This window comes from Hippoglossus hippoglossus, chromosome 23, assembly GCF_009819705.1.
Source record: "Hippoglossus hippoglossus isolate fHipHip1 chromosome 23, fHipHip1.pri, whole genome shotgun sequence".
NCBI lineage: Eukaryota > Metazoa > Chordata > Actinopteri > Pleuronectiformes > Pleuronectidae > Hippoglossus > Hippoglossus hippoglossus.
Window position 1 is genome coordinate 3,355,988 of NC_047173.1, and position 23,140 is coordinate 3,379,127.

Genomic DNA, 23,140 nt, shown 5'->3' on the forward strand with positions numbered 1-23,140 from the left:
ATTGAATCACCTAATTTAATGTTCATTTAAATTTTATGAGCGGCTGCTGCATCACATTCCCTTTGCATTTTTATTCACAGTATTTGTTTGACCAGATTTTCTTGTTAACCAATTTAGCCAGTAGAAGCACAGCATTTCAGTTCCAGTAAAAATGTCTGTTATTACTGCTGCAAATATTAATTGATTCATAGTGTGTGAGTTGTCTTAAATTCCACATCACAGCAGATTACAGAGTTTGATTGAAAAAAGACACATCTTATAGCAGCAAATAAAAATGATTTAAACAAGAAAGCGTTTTCTCTTGTGTTACGCTACTGCTAACATACAAAGAGCTCGTACAGCTGGACCATCTCCTCCAAGCCCAAACACGTTGGTCTGTGCTCCTCGACTTGACACTTGGCTTCTGTGGGCCAGTACTCGATCCAGGTTCTTTCCCCGAGCACGTACTGGTACCTGTGGAGAGCATAGTGAAAATATCATGGAACATTATGTGGAAAAAGTGCAGGATCAGTAGATAACATGGGAGCTGAAGTTGTTTAAACACAAAGAAACTTACGATTGATGTTGTTCGTCTCTGTGAATATCTTTTGACGTGCCCATGATGAGGTACATTTTGTCTTTGCCCAGATCTAAAGACTCCCTGCAGTGTGGAGAACTCAGGAATGTGCGCTGTTTCCCCTGAGAACCCACATCGAAACTTCCTGCGATTGAAATAAATGAGAGAAGATGCTTTAGGATTGAATGGAGAGCTAAAGGAGATGTGTAACATAAATGAATAGTGAGACATTTTGGGGGTCTAAAGGGGGTTTACATGCAGGTGCTGGGCTGTACCCCCACTGTTTTTGCGCCTGGCGATGCAAGCTAAGTTAGCCTGCTGCTAGGGGTAGTTTTCTACTTTGCAAACAGAACTCAATCTTTTCATCTGCCCCTCTGCACAAATCTAAATAAATATACTTTCTTTAAATGGGCAATTATTGCTCTGTGTGCCTACAGAAACAACAATGCAGAAAAAAAAGCCCCTTTTCAACTGGTCAAAAAGAACCTCAACATTCACTAATGTCTGGCTTTTGTCTGCAATGGGAATGGATTCAATCTGTATTCACTTCCAGGGCAAATGACTCCGCAGTAGACACTGGTTTTACGAGGCTCTTATCAGCAGTGATGAAAACATGACAGCCGGGTCAATGCGCTAATTTGGTAAGACAGCAAGATGAGAGAGCACCTCATGTGTTGGTTGTGACGTCAGACATGACTCACCACGGAAAAAACACAAAGGCAAACTTCTCTGATGGCACATGTTTTGCAAGTTCACTCAGTTCAGGTGTAGCTATGCCACCTACACCTCTTCACACCTACCCTTTTTCGTCTGGACACATCTGACTTTTCAGTTTAGTCCAGAAACAAAATAGCAGGCATCGGACCAGGGTCTGAACCAATGGACCAAATTTTTTTCAAAGTTGAGACGGCATTAAAGAATAGAGGACAGACAAAGAAGTGCAAGCTGCTTGCAGTCTCTAGTACCAATAATATCACGCCTGAAGTTTGTAATGCTGCTAGTAATACCATAATGATATTACAGTGGCAACGAAATGAATGAAATCAACTGGTTCATTTATTTTCTCCACCTGCCGAACTGACAACAGGTCTGTCTACAAACTAATCAAAATGAAGTATAGGCAGACAGCCCAAATAGGTGATGGCGACAGGACGTTACAAAAAAAATCAGAAACCAAAACAACAGATCAAATGCAAACAATGTAGAAAAGACATGATCCTGGTTTTGGACCTTGATGCAAACTTTCTGTGAAAACGGCCTTAGAAATATATTCAATAAAACACAAGGTGATTTAAATTTCCGATGGTTCACAGAGGAGATAAATACCCACCTTCTTTGATCACTTCCAATATCCTCATTGTGCAAATGTCAGTAGACAAACTGTCTGTGAAATTCTCCAGTCTCACTTTGTACACTGAGGACAGACAAGAGGCAGATTGTTACCTCACTTATTTGATTATTTAACAATCACTCACTTAAACAAACACACTATGTTCAGGTTTAAACAAATCTCAACTCAAGTGCAGACCATTTTTAGTGCATCTTACCGAAATCTATTTTGCTGGTAGGAGTAGTCTCACAAGATATTTCTATCCGCAGATCATTGCTGATCTTGCCCTTCTTCTGCATACTGCAGTTCTCTGGAAATAAACAATAGGCACAAAGTAAATACACAAGTGATGACTTGATTAATTGAGAACATGTGTTGGTGTATGGATGCATCGACCGGAGACATCAGCTTCTGGAGATTTACTGTGAGCCACTTTCCACGACCACCTCCTTCCAACTCATTTAATCTTCACCCAAAGTTAAAGAGGTGAGATACTAAAAGGCTGCAGGTAACAGACAATGGAGGATGATGAAAGCACTACATTAGTGTCATGTGTTGAGCGTGTCTTTGCATGTTCTCCCCGTGTTTGCGTGAGATTTCTTCAGTTACTGTGGCTTCCTCCAACAGTTGAAAGTTAAGCAGGAGATTGTAGGTGTGAATGTGAGTGTGAACGGTTGTTGTCTCTGTATGTTGGCCCCTGATTTATCCAAGGTGTACCCTGCCTTTCGCCAAACATCAGCAGGGATTGGCTCCAGCATCCCCCCGTGACCCTCAAAGGATAAGGGGTATAGATAGTGGATGGATGTATGGATGGCTTTTGTCTTCAAAGAGACACCACCCTGTTTACCTTCGGCACATTTGCGCTCATCATTTCTGCAGAGCCTCAGTAGCTGTCCAGCTTTCCTCTCTGGATGATAGAATTTCACACAATGTCTTTCTGCAATGGAAAAGAAATATACAGTGGCTTACATCAGTGAAAATCAACATTAAACACTTGATAGGACATTTTTTGGAGTGTGTGCAATTTGGTGCAGCTTGATTGAATTATGGCGACTGTTAGGCCTTGGGGAAAGTAAGTGCTCTACTGAGTGTCATTCTAAGTGTGTTTGAGGCTTACGGTCATAATATTCATAGACAGAAACAGTGGCTGGCTGTAAGATGTCCACTTTCATCTTCTGGTGAATCCTAAATGTGATCTCCTCTGGTCGTGTGTGAGAAACCTGCAGAGAAATTTAAAGCAAATGTGATGTAGAGACAGAGCAAGGTCTAGAGAAAAAGGTGAAAGGGGGAAGAAAGGCTTACGTCTTACCTTGTCCAGGTAGATGATCAGTGAGCCTCTTTCTGACAGGCCAGTGTTCATCTCATATTTTGAAATATTGCGGACATGTCCTTTAGACAACTACACACACACAAACAAACCGTGTCAGACACCTTTCAAAACCATTAAACATCTCCTTGGAACATTGGCTCTACGTAGGAATGTGTGTATCTGTAAAAGCTCTTACTAAGTCCAAGTCATTAGTGTTGACGGTAAAGCCAGTCAGCAAACCGATATCCAAGACTGACATGCCTGCATCTTGCTCCCTGTCCTTATATCTGTGTAGAAAATGAACAATGTTCAATTAAACGAGACAGTTAAAACAATATGAAAAACACTTCAGTCAGTATTGTTTCTTTATTGTACTTACAAAACCTCTATTTTCAGCTTGTATATCTTCTCATCGGCATCCATTTTTTCTGGAAAAGCAAGATAACACACAAGCATTAAATCCTCTCTCATAAAGAAAAAAAACTTGGCAGAATGATGGAGACGCAGCAGGAAAAACACAGTTTGCAGTTACACAAACAAAATAGACGCATACAAGGAGACAAACAGAAAATGACAAATGATCACAACAAATAAAAATGAAGAGACAGGCAAATTACCTGGGATGAGCTGCACTGACATGTTGAACTTCTGACAGTCGCTCTCCTTCTCTTTAGGTAGAGCATAATACATAGACACCATCTGTCACACAGAAAATATCACATAAATGGGCTTTTGTCGTACAAGCTTTGTTGACACTAGGTTAAAAATGTATCTGGTCGGATCTGGGATCAATAAAGAACAGATACACAGCAGATGATAGAGCGAAGAACAAAAAAAAAACATTTAACTTACTGTCAATGTTGCTTCTCCTGATCCTGTGGCAGTCACTTTCACATCCTGGTTTATATCATTGATCTGAGGATATAAAATACACACACACACACTGGATCAGGAGAGGAAACAAAAAGAAAAGCAACATGCAAGTTTGTGTGTGAGAGTGTGTACTCACTTTAGATCTTCTTGTGGCATAGCTGTTTTCCTGGTTGAAGTAAAACTTCGTAGGCTTTGACTTGCCCGGCAACAAGATATCCACATACAGATCGTACTCTGGTTCTTTAGCACTGGCCCAGTACTCTGCTACAGCCTGGTACACTATAATGGTAGCCTGGAGATAGAGAAAGAGTGAGGGGGAGAAAATAACACTTTTAAAAACCAAAGATATTGTTTATAGGTCCAGATTCATTTACACAACATAAAGTAAGATCTAAAATTCAACTCAATTTAATCCTTGGGGCAATTTAAGTTGTCAATCTCAGTTTATTTTACGTCCAGCTTTTCTTGTTTTAGTTGATTCATTTGTTTTGAATAACATTTCATGAACTGTCATTTTGTACATTTTCTGCTGTTTTGTAAATGAGGTATCAACCTAAATGTATTCCCGGGTTAAAGTAAAGGTTGAATGAATGAATGACAATTCAAATGCATGATAACTAGCTAGAGGTGCATATGGAGAGAGTGCTTTGTTACCTGAGTTGATCCAAATCCTCCGCCCACCTTCTGCTGTTGGTTGAACCATCTCACAATAGGTCGGGCTTCTTCGAAGGCCTTTATAAACAGAGGGGGAGAAAAGGGTTGAAGTCTCTGTGATTGAGCATCGGTTTTGGTTGGATTTTCAGAAACCCACAATATAAATTAGTTTTTCCTATCATGGCAATTCTTCCTTGCACAGACTTGGCGCTCACCTGATACAAGTAATCGATTTATCAATGGTTAGCACTGTTTTTTACTGTACAAGAACAGGGTTAGGGTTAGTCCCTGTAACTTCTGATCAGCCCATTCCAAATTGTTATTTTAGAACAGGCACTGCACTAGCCTAATAATCCCTCCAGCCTTTTAATGAGGAGGCATGGCTTGTGACTGTTATTGTGTGTAGCTCGACATGCCGGTCAAACACACATACTGTAAGTGGGACATGCTTACCCCGACCTTGACCAGAGCCAGAAGAGCGTAAGCTGTGGCCTCCAGTGTGTAAATATGTCCCTTAGGTACAGGCCAGTGGGACAGCTCTGAGGGGAAAAAACAGACAAAGCAACTTTTTAATACAAAGAAGAACTTGTGACAAACTTCAGTGACTTAGAATATCTAATTTTGCTTAAAAAATGAAATAAAAACAGGAGGAATTCGAAAATGTGAGCAAATACAGGCTTATTTACATGAAAATCCAATTTATAATGGATTTTTAAGGCAAATACAGATATTTGACATTTAGTTTTTAATATGTACATTTATGTAAAATATTTCTGAAATAAGACTTGATATTCAACTATAAAATATATATATACTTTACAGACAACCATATTTTTTGTTTGTTTAATTGTTAGCAGGATTATGCAAAAACCACTCAACTGATTTTCATTAAAAATTGTGTGGAGAGGCGGGGCATGACAAAAGAAAGGAACTATTAAAATAATGAATTTTGGTGCAGAGTTGGATTGGGGGACAGATCAATTTTTTTTTTTTACTTTACTTTAACGTGATTTGGGGCTTTTTTTTGACTTGGACATTTTTGTTGATATCTCAGAGAATAATCCATGGATCTTGATGAAAGCAATCAGACTTTTTAGGGGACTAATAGTCATGAGTCTTTGTAATTTGGTGAAGATGCAAATAAAAATCTGGATCTAGTGAACTTAAATGCGGTTTCACAATGGGACTGTTGGGCTTTGGCAGAGGTATGTGTTATATTTTTGGCTTAAATCTTCCCATAATATCAATGTTGTTCGGGCTCTAATTAATTGTGGATGTGTTTTATATTTGCTTCTACACATCCATATAATATTGTTGTGTGGCAGCACCTGGAGAAGCGAACTTGAAGAGGACTTCTCGGTTCAGTTTGCCTTCGTTGGCCAAGGCGTACGATGTCATGGCAACAGCATATGGGTTGGTGAGGCTGTCCAAACGCCTCTCCAGGTACTGCACCGCTTTGCCTACACTGCCTGGAAGACTCTGGGCATCAGGAGAGAAAAAAAGAGGACGAGGGGAATCACTATAATACAACATGTTACACAATGCATTGCAAGGAGTAGAAAGTACAGATATTTGCTGATACGTGTAGTGTCTGGTTACCCTGACCCTAAAAGTGAAAAGTACCTGAAAATTTTAACTTAAGTACAGTATCAAAGTAAATGTACTTTTTGAGCAGTAAATCTGCCACAAGTATTATTGTAACTGTATGTGCCGTGCAAGAACAGGAAGGTTGACAGGAGTGGCAGTAGTAAATAAGGGGGGCAGGGCTCAGCCAATGGTTTCATAATGAGAAGTAAGTAAATGAAGAAATACAAGATAGCAGGTACTCACACTAACAGTGGCAGCACATAGAGTCCGTGACTCCTGCATGGCGATGAGGATGAAGGCCGTCATGGAGGCTTCTGATTCGGAGCCACGCACATCACCCTACACACACGCATATGCACAAATTTAATTCTATTTGTATATGGTTATAAAATTTGTAATGGTGTTCTTCATCTCCATTAAGTTGAAGACTGATGTTGATGAAATTAGTGTACGTGTGGTATGCCCCCAAAAATTTGATTTAATTACTTTAATAGTAATTTTTGCAATTATTCCTAATAATATACGTGATAGTCACGTGGGTGAATGTTTCATATGCATTATGGAGAGATCAGTAAATGACAGCAGCACTCAGGTGGAACGTTTGGCACGGGAGCAGTTGCACCCCGTACTGTCTCTTTGGGGGTAACCTCCGCCCACATGTCAGATGCAGTCTGGATGATGAACTGAATGCTCCGTGTCTTTATTGCTGCTGCAATCATGCTGTATTTTACAGACATACTTTGTTGCTGTGGTACCAATCCTGGGACCCGTAACATACGCACCATCATTTCTCCGTCGTTCACATTTCCGACTTCTCTGAACACGCCGTCGTATTGCTGCGCGTTGAGAATCAGGTATTTCACAGCGTCACAGATCACGTTGGTATTCACTACCATCAGACCGTTGACCATGGCGAACACCTTGGTAACGTACGCTGTCAGCCTTAGGGAGGGGAGAGGGGGTAATTGTTCAGTTCTATAAATTTGCTAATGAAATACACCCTTCCTCTCATAGTATAGTAGAATAAACGTTAGGAGACATTACATTACATATTAGAGGATGTTTACGTATGAGTTCATAGATGTTATGATGCCTCACCAGGAGCTACTTTTGTGATGGGCCCACACAGCAAAAGAGCCATCATATTTACGGAAGGCAAGCTCGTTCTTGTAGCCTGGACACAAACAAAACACACTATGTTTTAACTGAATATAACTGATGGGAGTTTTGTTTGTAAAAAACGGGTGAAAACCTTAGTTGTGTATGTGTCTATGTGTTGTATTTAGTTAAGCTGCTTTCAGACATGAACCTAACTCCAGATAATCCCTTAACGTTCTCCGGGGGGGCTGTATGTGAGAACGCAAATGTCAGAGTGAGAGGCTCCAGAGTTTCTCCTGCCAGCCTCTGAGTAAAAGCTCTGGATAAAGTTAAAATGAGCCGATGTGAGCAAGAAATCCTCGGCAGGATTCACTGCAAGTGAGTGGGTGGGTTGATGACGTTTCTAATACGCAAAAGATACAAAATGAGAAAAAGAGTACCAATATTTCCGGATGAAAAAGCCGTGCCATACATGTAGAAGACACTGACAAAGATGTCAAGAGAGATTTTAGTGATAAGAGACAATGCTGGTGTCGATATGCTATAAACAACCCTTGATCTCTGCAGCAGAATTTATACGTCACATCCTGCCTCTGTCTGCTGAACCAGCCTCCCCCGAACGCTCTGGAAATTTCTGTGTTGTTGTGAATGAGTCCAAGCGGAGAATCTCCTGCTGTGTTGTTCATATGTGGAAGAAAAACTTGGGAGAAAGTACGGACCCAATTGTGTGATATTCTCTTGAGTTCATGTCTGAAAACAGCTTGAGTGTTGTAGCTCGGATATGTGGAGCAAGGGTAGCATGTTGTGTCTTGTTTGTTTTGATACCACTTCAGCCACTGTAAAATTAGGTATGTGCGAGTAAATACATCTGAGTGATCTTACCGGTCTGGATATGCTGGAGGGCTTTGTTTCGTTTCTCAAAGCCCACAGCCTCCCACTGGTTGGTTTTGTCCAAATAAGTGGCTGCAATAACGGGTAAGGTCATGTGGATCATGTTCTGCTCTCCGCAGCCTGCCGGCTGGTAGATAAGGCTACCCATCGACTGCCCACTAATTGCGTTCTCTACCATTGGAGCAATTTTTCCCCTCCCTGCAGGCACACACACCAACAGAAAAACCAAAGCACTTTAAATCAACAGGAGGAAACAAGCAAATAAACATGAATTCATTTTACGGGCATGCGATACACGACATGTCCAAATGTACCATAATCCCACCTGTCACAGAAATCTGTGTGGTAGTAGGTGTGTTTGGAACCAAATATTTCTTTGGGATTTCACTGTTGATAATTTCCACTTGTGTACCTCCTGAAGAGAGAAACAGGATGAATTCAAGTAATAATGAAAACACAATATTACTACATTACTATCAAATGCAGCTGTTTATGTGGTAAACTCACCGACACCTTTGTTAGAGGGGTCTAGTGTTATAATCTGTTGTTGTTTAACCAGAACACCTTCTGGCTGAAAAAAAACCCAGCAGAAACAAACATTAGAAATCACAACTACTTTTTAAGTAATATATTATGCTGGTTTACAATAAAATACAGAGCGGTTTGTCCGTTAAAATATTCAATCCTTATTGGTCTGGTTCTTTTTCTCAGTTGATGTTGCATTTCTGATACAGTTTGCATTTGAAGTCAAAGTAAAGCCCTAAAAGATATCTGCTTCGCCAAACTTACTTTACCACAGGAGATCGCTGTTCGCCATTCATGAAATCACTAGTCATCTTCAGTATTTTGCCACTGACAGCTATATATGTGAACAGCAATAACTTTTGCATTTGATGAAATATGAAAATGAGGACTGCATTGTAGAATTGTAGTTTCTAATGACACAAAAGCTGTGTCCCAATTAAGGGGCTGCATTTGGGATCCAATGGGTGAATCCCTCTCCGGCCAAACCTATCCCAGGATTCATTGCATGCCAGAGGCAAAGCCAACGAGCTAGGTATATGAGTGGTTGGGCTGCAGTAAGCGCAGCCATAGTAGCTAACGATGAGATGGTAAGAACGGGACACGCTGGTGATACAAAAAGGAAATCCTTCACAGATCAGACCATCTGATTTTGGCTGGGCCTTTGCGAACTTCGTGGCTCAGAACTTTCAGATTTGATGGCAGGGGGTGAATGCCTTTATAGAGCCTGATGGAGTTATTGGGAATGATATCGACACACCTAATGAGAGCAGGATATGTTAAAAATGAAAATGGCTACGTACAAAAACTCAGGTTACACTGGTTGCAACGGGCTGAAAGCAGCCACACACACACATCCACATCACATAGTAACAGGCCTCAGGTCGAGTACGTGTAGGCAACCGGCTGCATGGGGAGCGTTATACTTGCTAAGGTTCTGCCTCTTCCGGTAAACATAAACAAAGATGGAGACCCTCAAGGAGATCAACATTTAGCAAATGGTAAGATCAAGACAGAAAAATCAATGACCCATCATACAAATAATTCCAAGCCTGGTCACACAGCTTGTCTACAGTACTCCTCGCCATTTCTGTGACTGATGATGTGGCCCTGATGACGCCCCCACTAAGGTCTCACTACTGCCCCGACCTATTATGCGGTTATTGCATCTTGCTAACTAACATCTGGCTTTTGCCTGCAATGGGAATGGATACAATCGTTATTCACTCCCGAGTCAAATGGCTCTGCAGCAGACATGGGTTTGATCGGACTGGCAGTGATGGACAGGTGACACCCGGTTGAACGTGCCAATTTCGCAAGACAGCAGGAGTTTGTGACGTAGAACATGATGCACCAGGGGGAAAAAAAGGCAAACTCCTCTTCTGGCAATGGGAAAGGTGTAATTCACCTTTTGTAGCAGGTTTACCTGGCTTTAAATACCTTCTTACACCTGTTAAATGTGGTGTAAAAGAGGTATATTACAGAGTGTGTTTCTCTTACCACCACCTGCAGCATCTTCATGACTCCATCAGAGAGTGTTGAGTCTTTAACAGCTGCTTTGACCTCAATGCGGAATTTTCCTTCCTTCATGGGAATGATGACGAAGGGGACAGATCGTGTGGTTTGTCGCCCGACTCTGACCTCCTGACGATACCTTGCGTGTTTAGAAGCCGCGCTGCACACATGCTCCTCCTCAATCAGATACACACGCACCTTGGGAAAGACACAAAGATACATCAATGAGTGAGGTATATGTGCAGTCGGTCAAAGATCTGCCTCAAGTAGATGTGGATTCTTCTTCGATGATTCCTCTCATATTTGACAATTTCAGGTACACTTTGATGTAAATAAAAGAAATTAACAACAATTTAATGGTTGAAATTGTTTTCCAAAAGAACATTTTGACCTTGAGAATGAGAAGGAGCCATGTCGGCCACTACTACACTTATCCAGGGTGTCTTCAGGGTTTTACAAGTAAGATTTAACACTTTTTAAGACCATAATGAATGAAATTTAAGACTTATTTCAATTACGACAGATACAAAGGAATATTGGAGTCACACAATTATTTATACTTCCCCATGATTGAAGATAAAGTGAAGTAGCAGAGTAGATAATAACCCTGGAAACACCAAACTATCTCACAAACTACAGGCAGTATCAGTGTACTGTGACAACCTCTGACCAAGGTGTTTGTAGACTCAGCTATCAGTCCCATGTTGGTCTTGTTTGTAGTTTTATTAGAGCCTGCTAATATCTACAAATGGTAAATGGTAAATGGTTTTGTATTTATATAGCGCTTTTCTAGTCTTGATGACCACTCAAAGCTCTTTACAGTACAGTTTTTTACATTCACCCATTCACACACACATTCATACAGTGCATCTATTAGCAGCACTTTGTTGTTCTATGAGGGGCAATTCGGGGTTCAGCATCTTGCCCAAGGACACTTCGGCATGCAGATGGGGAAGACTGGGGATCAAACTGCTGACCTTCAGGTTGGAGGACGACCGCTCTACCCCTCAGCCACAGCCGCCCCGGCTGTAGAAATTTCCACGACAATTGTCGTGGAAATTTCTATTAATTGAACACAATGTCATACAGTTGTCTTTCGGTAAGTTTAATTCTACATCTGCAGATGGACTCAAAGTACACTCATCAGAAGGACATTATACAAAGAGCCAAGAAGACTCCTGAGTGCTATGTTCTTATAATGCATAGCCCCCTCCCACAAAGGAGCAGAAGGTATTCATTACCTTCTTTGTTATTTTATTAGGGTGGGGCACATCCTGGCCCTATTTACAATACAAAGACCCCTGGACCCATCTGCTCAGACCCCTTGAGTGACCCCTGCAGTGAACCATTTGCCCAAGAACACTCAAGGTTTCAGGAATTCATAAACATTTAAGTTGCTTGAGCAACACTCGTAAACCTTAAGTTAACTCACAGAAACCCATCTGTTCATCCATTCTTCTACATACATGTCTGTTCTTCCATTAATCATTACCCAAGATCCGAATTTCCATCACACATCACAGAGAAAGAACTACACAGATAGAGATATTAGAAACTATGCATGAAGCCAAAACATTTCTCTCAGAAATGAATAATGGTTATCTTAAAGTGCAACTGATTTAGAATTAAATGACCTACCTAAACATATTTAAGACTTAGTATGTTGCATTGTACCACATTTAAGACCCTTTACAGCCTAAAATTCAACCAATTTTAGACTTTTTAAGATCCCACAAAAACCCTATGAAAGCCAGGAGAAACAGTCACTTAAATATCTACTTTTGCTTTCTTTGACATCAGTGAGAAAAATGATCGTCGTCTCATTGACTCCATCCTGAAACAACAAAGCATTGCGCTCAGACTTACTGTGATAACATCAGGGCTGTAGTTGTGGAGGATCGCCTTAACTTCCAGCTGCTCTCCACGGACAGCAGAGTAGGGCAGTCTGAGATCGATGAAGAAGTCCTTCCGGACAATCACGTCCAATGGTTCGCCAATGCAGATTCCTGAACGATTAGAAGGATAAGAAGTGGTGAAACAGAGAAGAAAGAAAATGGGGGATGAGAGAGACTTAAGATGATCGTGGTACGACTAAAATTCACCGAGTTCTCACCGTGGGTTCTTGACAGACTGATGCCAGTGAACTGCCAGGTTGTGATTGAGTCTGGCAAAGGATGCATCTTCATAAAGGATGTGGAACTGAATCAAAAAAAAAAAGTGCACAGACTCAGAGAGGTTTTCAACGTTGGTGGTGTCATGAACGAAGTATAGTATTTTTGAATGTCTATTTTAGTTGCCTCACCAGTCCGGTGTTTGTCGCGGGCAAGGACGCAGTTTGATGTCTGACCACAGCCAACTCTCAGGGAACCTGGTGCGAGGAACAATTTCATTGATGTCCAGGTAACTGTCGTCATCGTCCTCACCTGGAGAGTCATTAACAAGGAAGGTTACCACTTTGATTGTCTCACAACCACCAGTCTGACCCATAGATCTGAAATAAAGATGGACACAAAAGTGAAGCCTGTCTCGGTCGCCACCTGGTGGCTGGCTGCAGTATACGGGATAAATCTAGCCTCCTCTAGAGCTGCTATTTGTGTTGATGACATTTCTTAAACGCGACAGATGCAAAAATGAAGAAAACTAAAAGAATACAAATATCTCTGGATGAAAAATCTGTGTCACACGTAGAAGACACCGACGAAGATGTCAAAGGAGTTTTTGGCAATAACATGGATCAAACTAACTACACATCAAATAAATCGTGTCTGTCATTTTAGGTAGTTCTTATCACACTGATGTTTGTTCAAGCTGTAATTTTTCTGATGAGTTAAAAAAAATTACTTCTTTTATGACTGATTCGTGATTGGTTGAGCGCGTGGCTCCTACCCCTGATCGCTACTGCTCAGACTCTGATTCCAAATGCACAAGATGGCAGAGTTTGTATTCTGGACATTTTGGATTCATTTCTAAATAGTGGGAGAAAGCGGAGACGTGTCGTCCATCTTTATGTACAATCTATTGTCTGACCGTGGGTGACCCACCCAGCCCTCTTCCCCCCTTCCCTCATCCCCCGTCTCTTACTGTGAGCCAAGTCTCGCAGGTTCTCCACCTCTGTGCAGCAGTGCAGGAAAGCCTCAGCACAGGATGCACCGTCCGAGATGCACTCACTGTGCGTCTGACAAGTGTATGACAGGGAGGTCTCCCTCATGCCATGCTGCAGTTCATTGTCATAATGACTCACTGGAAAGAGGGTTGAGGAGAGACAGAGGTGAGAAGGGATGAAGTACAAAATGAAAGGGGAGCTGTTTGGAATAAAGCATTTTAAATTAAGGCAAATTAGAAACAGATACATAAACTAGTCAAGTCAGTCTTATCCACATTACAGCCGTTCACTTTTATTCAAAATTCAAATAGTCATGTGTGGACTAGATAGTTTAGAGTTGTGGTTCTTACCTAAGCTGGTCGTGACGGGCATTATAGTGGGAGATTGTTTCCTCCTGGTGGGGACCGGACATTTCCTCTCTGGAAATGCAACACAGACTAAATGTTAAACAGAGCCACTGACAGAGGATATAGTTTGGTTGGATGAAATCAGTCTAATGTGAGAAGGGAAAACAAATGAGAGAAAATCGGTGTCACCTGTTCTGTAGGGAGTCCCCGAGGCATTCCCGGACTTGAACAACAGGCCGGCATCGTAGAACACACTCATACTGTCCTTCCCTCCGCCGGGTGTGCAGCCTGTGTCGTATTTCTCTACAATGTCCCATACCTGAACAGTGTGGAAGTCATTTACACACAGGGATACAAAGTTGCGGAATTAAGGAAATAAATCAAGTTCTGAATCACCATAAAGAAGACGTATTTATAAAGTGCATCAGCAGCATGACAGATAACTACAGTATACTGGATATTCATCACTATACATGTACATTATTACCTCCACCAAGGAGGTTATGTTTTCACCTGTGTCTATTGGTTTGTTTGTTGGTGGATATTTTTGTCAGCAAGATTGCGCAAAACCACTGAACCAATTTCCACCAAACTTGTTGGAGGAACGGTTCTGAATAGAAATCATTATTCTTTGGTCCAAATATGGATTAAGGCCCATCTGGTAATTTTTTTACTTTTCTTTTAATGACAAATAAATAACCACTTTCTTTTTTCATTTGTATTTGTACTATAATTACTAGACTATCATATATTGGGCCTTGGCGGAGCAATTGTGACCCTCCAAAATAAGATGCTTTCACACATGGATTGACCACGAGATATTCTGACCTTCTCCAGCGCGGCTGTATGTGAGAACGCAAATGTCTAAGTAAGAGACTCGGAGCTAGAGATCCTCTGAAGGTTCACCGTCAAACGAATGGGCGTTGTGATTACCCTTCTAACACATCACAGATGCAAAAGTGAAAAAAACAAATATCTCAAGATGAAAAAGCGGTGCCACACACGTAGAAGACACAGATGAAGATCTCAAGAGAGCTTTTGGTGATAAGGGCCGATGCCACTGTCGATGTGCTGTAAACAAAAACACGAGATCTCTGCAGCCGGATGAATACGTTACATCCTGCCTGCTGCGCCACCCCTCACATGAACGCTTCAGAGATTTCTGTGCTGTTGTGAACACGTCTAAGCGGAGAATCTCCTCCTGCGTCATTCATTCAGTATGAAAGGCAAACTTTGGAGTTCATTTCTGAAACAACCTTTTTTTTTTTACATCATTGTTAAAATTAACCACCTTTTGAAATATTTCCACTGATAACAATAGAATAAAGAAATTGCCTTTTTCTGGGTGAGGCGGTGCTTGTTTTTCTGAACTTTGTCCACTGCTACCAGTCCCACCGTGGCCTCTGGATCTCCGGTGACCTTCAGAGAAAAAAGCCTGCGAGGCTCGTAGGACGGAGCAAGTCTCGAAGATTCCAACTCCAGCTAAACATGAAGGGAAGGGCAATGAATGAAAGAGACCAGCAGTTTTGTGCTTGATGAAAAACACGTAAAAATATATCTCAAAAGTACAGAACCAACTTTTTCACTTTCTGCTTGTCTTGTTTCTTCTCGTAATTAGTTTAACTCTGTAAAATCAGTGATGTGAGTCTTACCGAACCCATGCAGGAGTCCTTGACATCCACCCACACGGAGTCTGACACCACCTCATTGTCAGTTAGATGATAATAGGCTATGATGCGGAATGATGGCAGCAGGTCTTTGGTGATGGGAACCATCAGGGAAATCAACACTTGGCCTCTTGTCCTGTAACGGCCATGTTTGATCAACTGACCCCTGCTCAGGATCTAGGGGCACAGATTCACACATAAGTACTTAAAACCGGAGTTTATACTTTACATAGGTCGAGGCATGAGGCAGAGAAAAACATCTCTCACCAGGTATGTGATGTCAATGTCTTGATTTGACTGCTGTTTTAGACTGAGGGTGAATTTCAGATTGTTTCCTAATTCCACCTCTGCTGTATCCACACCTACAAAAATGATAATTTGCAATGAGTGGGAGACACTGAATAGTTCATGGCACATACAGTACTTTATCATCACAGCCTTGTCCTATCATCTGAAGTTATTTAGACTTACCTATGTGGATGTAGTTTTGGCTTTTAGTGTTGTATGGGACAGCTACCATGTTGGCTTCTGCTTGTCTCTCAGGTGAAATACGAGGATCGTTGGTCTTGGCCTTCAATTAGAGACACACATGGTTATAAAGAAATACATATAAAAGATCTCAGTTCTGCACCGTCCCGTCCGATCTCATCCTATTGTTGACTGACACTGACGAGAATTGATGAGGGTTTTTAAAGTCCTACTCCAGCAGTTTATTACATCCTTAAAACTCTCTGTTCCTATAAATCAATTATATCGTATTATTATCATTATTATTCCTTCCTACGTCCGTGACTGGGATCGGTGAATATGCTAAAATGACCTCTGTGGCGGAGGAGCCTTTTCCAGCTACTGAGGCTTTATCCATACTACTATGTTTTACTAAAATGATCTCTGTCAATGTGAGTGCTTTCGCTCGTATCAGGTTTAATTCCCATCTATAATAACACATGTAAAAAAGGAAAATGACATGACCACGTACACTTGGTATGCACATGCCGGTGTACACAGGAATTGCTCTAGGAATCGATTGTTTCCTTCACATGTTACCGGTTGTATCATTGTACAATGCAGAATTTAACAACACTTGTAATTGATTATCCATGATGCGTTCTACACTGGAGGCCAAGGCTAATGCCGTCTGTTTTTTCTTCTGGAACAGGGTCATGTGATAGGCGCCTGTTTCCAAACATCTCTGTTTCTGCTCGTTTAGGACTAAAACACTGCTTTGGAGTTAAAATGGGGTCAGCAGTGTTTCCAAACTTCTCAGTTTTAGAGGCTCTAAAATTCTGGAATGGTGTGTACACCAGGCGTAACCACAGCATAGTTGTTGTTTTTAAGAATATAGGACATGATTTTGAATAACCCTGGCACGTTTGAAGATCTTCTGCACAATTTAGGTTACCAACTACCAGTAGAAGTTAGCAGTTGTTAGTGGCCACCAGCGGACATTAGGGACTTAACTTCAGTTGTGCACCTTGACGTCATCAAGTGTTTTGTCTTTGTAATCAATGATACAGGCCGAACTTGAGGGTACACTGAGGCTAAAGGTAGAGACTTCACAAAACACTAAATCTGTTCTTTTCTTACACTGGCATTTCTTAACTGCAGTGTAAAGGTGGAAAAACTCCGCCATGCAGTTGACTGCTTACTTTACTCAAAAATGTTCTTGTATTAAGTGGGAGTCAAGGGTTCTTATCTGTCATGTGCACCGAGATAAAAGGTAATGGTATATAAAAGGCAAAAAGGTGACATGCTAACATTTTTTTTAACTTGATTTTCACCAGAGGGGGACTTTAAGATCCTTTCTTGCTTACTTAAAGCTGCATTATTTGATTATTACAAGAAATCTCGACAGCAGTAACATTCAGTACAGCAGCAACAGAACCAAATCAACAAACTAAATCTATCTGAAACTTGCACAGAGCTGCAGAGTTGGGTGATAGTAATCAAATTGTAATCAATTGCAAAAGAAAATCAAAAATGTACTCTGATGTAGGTTTCAGCTTCCGTTTGCAAACAAACTGTGTCGTATAAAGAGCAAAAATTTAAATCAAGAAACTTCAGACACTTACATTGATCATCAGTCTTGGAAGTCCGCCCACTGTGTTGACTGTAAGCTTTACATAGCCATTGGCTGCAGTTAAACCCTGCACCTCACCTGGATTCACCACCACTGCAACACCTTGTGCCGGAGTTTCATCTGGATTTGTGACTTCAATCTGTCATCAAGGAAACAAACAATGAGAAATATTCACCTGTATTATCAAAGCATACAGTTAATCACATCTTATTAAGGGCAAACAAACTATATTACATCATTTTGTATGCAGTGTATGTACTGTGCAATAATAGACAGAACAGAACAATGATGAATATTACACAAATAGCACAAAACTAATTAGGGCCACTCAGATCTGGCAAACAGGAGCGGACTGCTCAAGTGCCATCATTCCACGCAGTATGTGGGCTGGATGACAGTGACAATTTTGCTATGTGGGATTAGAATAGTTTACCTGTTGACTTGAGTAGTAATTATCTAACCTTTAAAATACAAACTCAAGACAACAACAGAAATAATAATAATAATACAATATTAATAACTATACATTTTATTTCACTGCGCCTTGACAGACACCCAAAGACACCTTTACAATATATTACAAATAAACACATGAATAATTTAAGCAAAACCAAACATTGAAATTGGATTAGAGTTTTGATCATGTTTTTTTTGTACAGTTAGTTCAGATAATATTTATAATACATATATATTATCCAGAGATATTTTATCTTATATAACATAGGTAATTTTATTTTATTTCAGGTTGCCTGGTCAAAACTGGTACAAAACGACAGATAAAATTAGCTTGTACAGCTAACTTTTTTAACGTATTTTGTCTGTTGATTAATGAGCACTTTCTCCAGCAAATAAATAAACAAATGATATGAAATGTATGAATTACTGCTTGCCCTCTGGAATATAATTTGTTCATGTTGCATCATAGAAATATAGAACGTCACTGTTATTTTATATATTTGTAAAAATGTGTCAGGGCTTTACCGCAACATCGAAGGTCATTCCCGGTTTGAAAAATGTGGGCGTTCTCTTGAAGTGGATGGTGTAGGGTGATGTGACTAAGGGTGATGTGACAATCTGGATACCTCTCAACTCTGCCTCCACCATCTCACCACCTGTGCAGAAACACAAACGCACACCCACCCACAGGCTCATTACATTTGTTCACATTCTAAACATATATATGAAAATGGTCATTTCTGATGCACATATCCTATAGTTTCACCTCAAAACTGGGCAGCACTAAAAAATGAAAAATGTATTATATCAAGTAAGTTTATTGTGGAAGTAAAAATTAATGAATGCTTTTTAGGTAAGCTCTTAATTGAGGTAAAAGGGACTCACCATATTCTTTGACCTCGAACTTTGCAGAAAAGCTCTCCTGTGGGGTACTGCGGAACTTAGCCACAACTTTCCAAAGTCCAGGGCTTTCACACACACCCACACACACACACACACACACACATGCACACACACACGCAAAAATTGAAGATGAGAAAAACTACATTTAAAGTACCCAGGTTGACTCTCTAATAAATCATGAAGTCTGTCACTGTTCTGTTATTTCTGTCAGTCCAATAGACTAAAGCCGTCAGGTTGTTAATAAAGATTAACAAGCTGATGGCTGCCCAAAATAGTTTAATTTGATTTAATTAAATACTAACCTGACAATTTCATCGAGTTGGTAATATCCAGAGTGGATCCCTGAACTCAGAGAGACTGGATCCAGAGGTAAAACGAGGCCTTCAGGAGTCTAAAAATAAAAATCATTGGACAATCATTAACACTGAACCCTGCCACTTATAGTGAAGTCTAACAATCTAAGAATTCGTTGGAGATGATGGTGAAAGCTAGGAAATGATGTGCCATTGAGCTGATTCTAATTATAACTTTTTTTTTTGTAAAATGCAAAGTTAAAATGCAATACCACAAACTCAATGGCAATGGAAGCGTCGCTTTCAATTTCCTCGTCCCTCTCCACCGGCTCCATGCGGGGCGTCACTGCAAACATTCTGAAATGAACTGACAGGAAGAGAGATAGAGGTTTATTTTACAGTGCAGTCATTCATAAAAAAGAAAAATGATGGCCTACTTGCAGAGATATGGGTGAGTTCCTCAGCGCTGAAGTCGTATTGAACTGACCTTTACTGTTTGGGGTGTAGAGGGTCTTGTCAGTCTGGATGAAGATGTAGCCAGACTGGAAGGACACCAAGACGACTTTCTCCAGCAGGCGGTCGGGGAACTGAGCTTGTAGGTAGACGTACTGCTTCATGTTGGCGTCCTTGCTGAAGTCTCCAGCAGGGATCTGATGGCAGCATGTAGAGAAATGAGTGTGTGACTGAGGAGCAGGACAAACATGTGCGAGGAGCATTTATCTCGGAGTTCATGTTAGAAAATGACGCCAAGTCACAGCAACAGTGTTTCACATACCTTTATTTGTACCAGTGCCTGGAAGTGTTCTGCACTGGTAAGCGTCACAGATGTGGTTGCCAGCCTTTTGTTCTTGGTTGGATGGGTCGTCACGTTGATTTCGACCCTGATGTCTTCTCCTTCGCAGTCTTGACACTCCACAAAGACATTTTCTGCCGTTCCTACGCGCAGCAAGTTGGGGGCAGACATCACCTTCCTACAGAGCAGGAGGAAAAGACAAAGATAAAAAAACATACTGTCATCTCTTTGCACCATGTGCTCATACAGGGCAAACAAATTTTCGGCCCATATTTGTATGAGACACTGCCACAGTGTAATCTAGCCCACCTACGGAATGGAATAATGCCAATCGAGCAATCTGCTCCTGTTTGCTAGATCTGGGCCACAATGAAGCCGTAGCAATACTGCAAGTCAACCAAAGGTGACCTGAACTTGTTTTGTGGTGTTTGGGCCATAGTCACCATTTACCATATGGGCCACTATAGGTCCACATCCAGATTACATTTTACCTAGAGCACGGCATGTTTCCAAAAAAGAAACCCATTTGTTTTGGTATATTTGGGCAACTTTTTCTAATTTACAAGTGGGCTATTTTAGGCTCATATCCATTTTGTCCAGTCCACACGAAGGCCAGAAGTGCAGCAGTGGCCCACATCCATATGAACTGACACTATTCTCTTTTTGTACCTATAGGAGGTTGTGTTTTCATCTGTATGTGATTTTTTTGTTTGTAGGCAGGATTATGCTAAACTACTGGACAAATTACCACGAAATTTAGTGGAGGGATGTGGTGTGGGTCAGAAAAGAACCCATGAAATCTTGACACATTTGGAAAACATAAAAAGAGGACAAAGGTCCACCATTGAAGCAGACTCCTTTCTTAGTCTGACAAATAGGCATATTTAAGCTACTTCGGCTGTTTTACAGCTTGCTGTACTATTTGGATTTGATTATGTTCTACTGTGTTTACTCACGGGCCAAGATGAGCTATCACTTGTCACTGAAAGCAGGATTTAAATTTGGCATGTCGTGTATGATCGAGTAAAAATATTAGTTATTTAATGAGTAGATTAAAATACATATAAATTCCTGAAAATGCATTGATATGCCCAAGTTTTGAATTAGTTATATTATAATTCATAATGATTATATAAATATTAAAATAGCTGCTTCATAGACTATAGGTCCAATGAGGTTAATGATTCAGCTAAGTGAATACAAATGTTTTAAAACACTCTCCGCTCTGATTTCTTTGACAACTCACACCCTGCTGATGTCTATGAATGTGCTGACTGCCCGTATCCGTTTCAAGACACTAGTACTTGCGTACCATGCTGAAAACGGATCGGGCCCAGTCTAAACCTTACACCCCAGCCCGTCCACTCCACTCTGCATCTGCCAATCAGCTTGCTGCTCCCGCACTGCGAGCTAGACACTCAACAAAATCATGACTGTTTGCTGTCCTGGCTCCTAAATGGTGGAACGAGCTCCCTATTGACATCAGGACAAAGGCAGGCTAAAGACACATCTCTTCCGACTACACTTTGGTTAAGAAGATAATGTCTAATAATCCTCAACTCTGGTGTTTACATATATATATATATATATATATAATAAAAAAGTAAGTTTAGTTGCACTTATATGGCACTTAGATGTAGCACTTTGTAGTTTGGCTTTTTTTTAAGCTAATTGTACTTACGTGGTTCTTGCTGTTCTGGGTTTGTTCCTCATGGCTGAATGCACTTATTGTAAATTGCTTTGGATAAAAGCATCAGCTAAATGATATGTAATGTAATGTTGTTAATTAACTTTTGGACCTTGGCAGCAGTGTGCGCGCTACTGAGTGCTGTTCTAGTTTTGTTGTTTGCTTTTCATGCACCAAACTACTGTCTCGGAGTCTGTGATAAAGCTTATATTTATCTAAACAAGTTAAACATTTCATCATGTCTCTGGACTTTGTTTGCTTTGTCTGTTCTAACACATCACTTTGCAAACTCAGGACAAAATCCAGCCTAACTGACATGATTTAAAAGACAACATTACCTTGACTTATGAAACTCTAAACTGGACAACATCCTTCATTATGTAAGTGTAAGAACTGAATTTGTTCACTTCTGAAACCCTCTCCATACCACAGAGGCCCAATCATTAGACTTGGGGTGACAGAACCTCCTAAATAGCTGCCCCCTCCCTGTGGAACTCCCCTGTCCACTTTCAAACCGCTATTCAAAATTCACCTCTAAAGAACTGCCTTCAATGTATAATGATAATACGTTTTTATCCGAGTTCCTTCAAAAGCGCTATACAAATAAGATTTATTATTATTATTATAATTATTATATTATTACTATTTGTTAAAAATGTCATATCTCTTAATGTAAAACAAAATGGGGGGGGGGGGGGTTCTGGATTTGCCCCTGTGTCTGCATGGATCCCCTCTAAAAGTTAATGGGTTCTTTCGTTGCCCATGTACAATTGTTCCACAAAGTTTTGTGGAAATCCACTCAGTATGTATTTGCGTTATCCTGCTGAAAAACAAATTGACAGGGATGAAAACAAACTCCCTGGCAGAGGTAACAAAGACAGATCTACTCACAGTGGAGATCCATCAACCAGTGAGGTGACAGAGGCAAAGGCCAGCGAAGCCAGAAGCCACAGTGGAGTCCTACTCATCCTCCTCCCTGATTCTGACAATGTAGACTGTTGCACTGCCTTTTTATATTCTCACCTCCCTCCTCTACTTAGTTCACCTCCACATAGACTCACCAGCCCCTTCCCAGAGCCCTCTGAACACATGTCAACACAAACACAACTACACAATTTCCCAGCAGCAGTTGAGAAATTGTTCAGTTCAGATAAGGGTTATCACCTTTTGTGAAGAAAAAGATAAACATAAGAGAATCAATACTGGTCAACAGATCCGACTGATTGCTAAACATACTCACAAATAAACACTTCATCGCAGAAGCTATTCTGCTTTAGCCATGGACAGTTTTTTAAATGAGACATTAAAAAAATGCTTTTTTTTGTTTTGATTAGAAACTTCTAGTCACTTATAGTTCTTCTGAGATTGCTGATTCAGAACACAGACACAATCACAAATCACACACAAGCAAACACAATTTGAGGTAGTTTATATCTCCATCTTGTTTAGATGACACTCACCTCAATTTGAAGTTGA

The 23,140-nt window shown here is 40.6% G+C and overlaps 1 protein-coding gene across 1 annotated transcript; it reads right to left on the bottom strand.

Annotated features, from left to right (window-relative positions):
• Window positions 1–256: 256 nt before the first annotated feature.
• Window positions 257–22,653, bottom strand: LOC117757720 (complement C3-like). The gene is made up of 40 exons (XM_034579099.1): window positions 22,556–22,653; window positions 19,960–20,155; window positions 19,672–19,834; window positions 19,457–19,551; window positions 19,194–19,282; window positions 18,874–18,920; window positions 18,514–18,644; window positions 17,525–17,671; window positions 15,924–16,023; window positions 15,720–15,814; window positions 15,438–15,629; window positions 15,121–15,267; window positions 13,975–14,104; window positions 13,789–13,857; window positions 13,417–13,575; window positions 12,638–12,758; window positions 12,449–12,534; window positions 12,202–12,341; window positions 10,321–10,533; window positions 8,806–8,869; window positions 8,624–8,713; window positions 8,290–8,496; window positions 7,408–7,483; window positions 7,092–7,251; window positions 6,553–6,648; window positions 6,051–6,201; window positions 5,176–5,261; window positions 4,723–4,800; window positions 4,205–4,360; window positions 4,048–4,110; window positions 3,813–3,894; window positions 3,575–3,623; window positions 3,392–3,482; window positions 3,196–3,285; window positions 3,004–3,106; window positions 2,734–2,823; window positions 2,104–2,196; window positions 1,887–1,970; window positions 557–701; window positions 257–453 (listed from the first exon to the last, which is right to left on the bottom strand). The coding sequence occupies exons 1-40, from the start codon at window positions 22,630–22,632 to the stop codon at window positions 318–320; spliced, it is 4,587 nt and encodes a 1,528-aa protein (XP_034434990.1). The 5' UTR covers window positions 22,633–22,653; the 3' UTR covers window positions 257–317.
• Between the last annotated feature and the right edge of the window lie 487 nt (window positions 22,654–23,140).